The sequence below is a fragment of the Brassica napus genome, chromosome C6 (assembly GCF_020379485.1).
Source record: "Brassica napus cultivar Da-Ae chromosome C6, Da-Ae, whole genome shotgun sequence".
NCBI lineage: Eukaryota > Viridiplantae > Streptophyta > Magnoliopsida > Brassicales > Brassicaceae > Brassica > Brassica napus.
The window spans coordinates 7,332,167-7,334,575 of NC_063449.1; the positions used below are offsets into that span (position 1 = coordinate 7,332,167).

Below are 2,409 nucleotides of genomic sequence, written 5' to 3' on the forward strand. Positions count from 1 at the left end.
AAAATTAATTGACTGAATTTGGTTTTAAGAGTCATGTAGAAAGAAACAATGCAAACCCAAACATAAATAATATACCATAAAATCTAAATACCGAGTAAATCGTACGAAAATCAAAATATTCTTTTACTCTTTTAGAGATAAAAGGAGAATTTTATATTTATCACTTTCATGGTAACATTTTCCATCTTTACCACTACTAAAAGAACAATTTCAAAAATACATTTTTCATTAAGTGACAAAAAAAAATTTATAACCTTTTTTTATATATATAAAAAAATAATTATTTAAGTAAATTAAAAGTCTAAATATATATAAAAAAAATATGTTTCCGATTTATACTTTTCAAATTCGAACTTTTTTATAAAAACATTTTTTGATTTTTTTTTCAAATTTTTTTTGAAAATATTTTTATTTTTTTAATATTTTTAAATATTTATTTATATAATTATTTAAATCCTAAATTTCATATTCCAAAATCCCTACCACAACTTACAACTCTAAATCTTAAGTTTAAATTAATTAAAAGTGATTAATGTAAATATGAAAATTGGTAATATGAATGTACCTAGCTAGTATTTACGATAATTTACCTAAAGATAATAACAGTATATATATCTTGGAACTATACGTTTAAAAAGTTTATACGACGATAAAAAGAGAGCTTATAGAGGAGGGGAGGCCGATTAGGGTTTGATCGACAATGGATCAGCAAGAAGAAACAATCGAACAAATCAACAAAAAAAGAAGAAAACAATCAACATTTACTTTTCCTCTCGATCTAATCTCAGAGATACTCTCAAAGTTGCCGGCAAAATCTGTTGGCAGGTTTCGTTGTGTTTCAAAGCTCTGGTCATCAATCACCACCGCTCCGTACTTCATCAACAAGTTCGAAACTCAATCCAGACAAAAGAAGCCAAGTCTTCTTGTCACCTTCAAAAAAGGTGACAGGTTGTTTGTTTTCTCGATTCCACAAGACCGCCAGTCTTCAAACGAACCTCATACGATTCCTTCTCAGCCTGTTCACAGTTATCATATGACATACCCTAAATCACGTCGCTTCTTTCCTAGGGCATCTGTCCACGGCTTGATCTGCTGCTTTCAAAAAGCAAAAAAACTCATAATCTGGAACCCTACAACGAGAAAGTTGTACACCCTAACCAAACCCGAAAAAAGATGGAAGTATGCAACATTTTTATTAGGATATGATCCAACTGATGCTAAATACAAAGTTTTGTGCATTCGTTTTGGTGAAACCACTGACGAGGGTTGTGTTTTAACATTGGGATCAGCTCAAGAATCATGGAGAAGGATCAAAACCAACCATAAGCATTATGTTTACACTTACCCTGCCTATGTATGCACTAACGGCTTTATTTACTATACAGCATATGCTGACAAGACAGATAGAATTGGGTTTATAATGAGCTTTGATGTCAGATCTGAAAAGTTCCGTATGATAAAATATCCGTGGAATGCTTATTGGTATTTTTCTGTACTCACATATCAGGGAATGCTCGCTTGTCTTAGAAGTAATATTCCAGGTCATAGCATAACATTGTGGATTTTACAGGATGCAGAGAAACATGTTTGGTCTCCTAAAAACTTTCTTGTGCCCTTTCATTACTATGATCAGAGTTTGAAACTAGTGTGCAACTTAATTGGTATCACGGATGCAGGCGAGATTGTTTATGTACCAGAAAGGTGTTACAAATCGTTTTATGTTATATATTATGATTCGGAGAGAAACAAGTTCCACAGAGTTGAGTATAAAGGAATCGCAGACGATGAATCAAGGCTCAAGAATGGACTTGTAAGAAGTCGTCTGTTTAATATCCCTATTGTCAGGAATCACATGGAGAGTCTCATGTCTTTTTAACACTTGGAACAATTCCTGTTTTTTTTCTTTTATAGAATGACGCTTAATTTATGCAATTTCTTGATTTATCGTATCTTATAATGGTTTTACATTTTAATTGTAATCTAGAGAGTTTTTGTTCTTCGTAATATCATCAAAGTTCTTCTACGATGTTATAAGAAACTAGCTTTTATTATATTAATCTCACACTACAAGAAAACAGCGGTATTCTAACGGACATTCCGACGGAAAATGAAATCCTCGGAATATCCCGAGGAATTTCCGAGGATATTCCGAGGAAACACAAAATTTGGTTTCCTCGGAATATACCGACGGAATTCCGAGGAAATATTAATCCGTCGGAATATTCTTATGGAATACCGAGGAAAAATGTATTCCTCGGAAAAAACCGAGGAATTCCGAGGATATATTATAGCCGTTAGAGAGCCGTTGGGCGATTTTAAAAATTCCGAAGAAATTCCGACGAACTAGCCGTTTCCGTTGGAATTCCGTCGGAATTTCCTCGGTCTGTCGGCAGGATTTCAACTATAAAT

General features: G+C 33.0%; 1 protein-coding gene across 1 annotated transcript; it reads left to right on the top strand.

Annotated features, from left to right (window-relative positions):
- The first annotated feature begins 437 nt into the window (after positions 1 to 437).
- Positions 438 to 2,026, top strand: LOC125588706 (putative F-box protein At1g50870). The gene has a single exon (XM_048760409.1). It carries the CDS (start codon positions 701 to 703, stop codon positions 1,874 to 1,876), a length of 1,176 nt encoding a protein of 391 aa, XP_048616366.1. The 5' UTR covers positions 438 to 700; the 3' UTR covers positions 1,877 to 2,026.
- Positions 2,027 to 2,409: the final 383 nt, after the last annotated feature.

Coding starts and splice junctions, on each gene's coding strand:
- LOC125588706 (XM_048760409.1), top strand. CDS start 701: ATGGATCAGCAAGAAGAAACAATCGAACAAATCAACAAAAAAAGAAGA.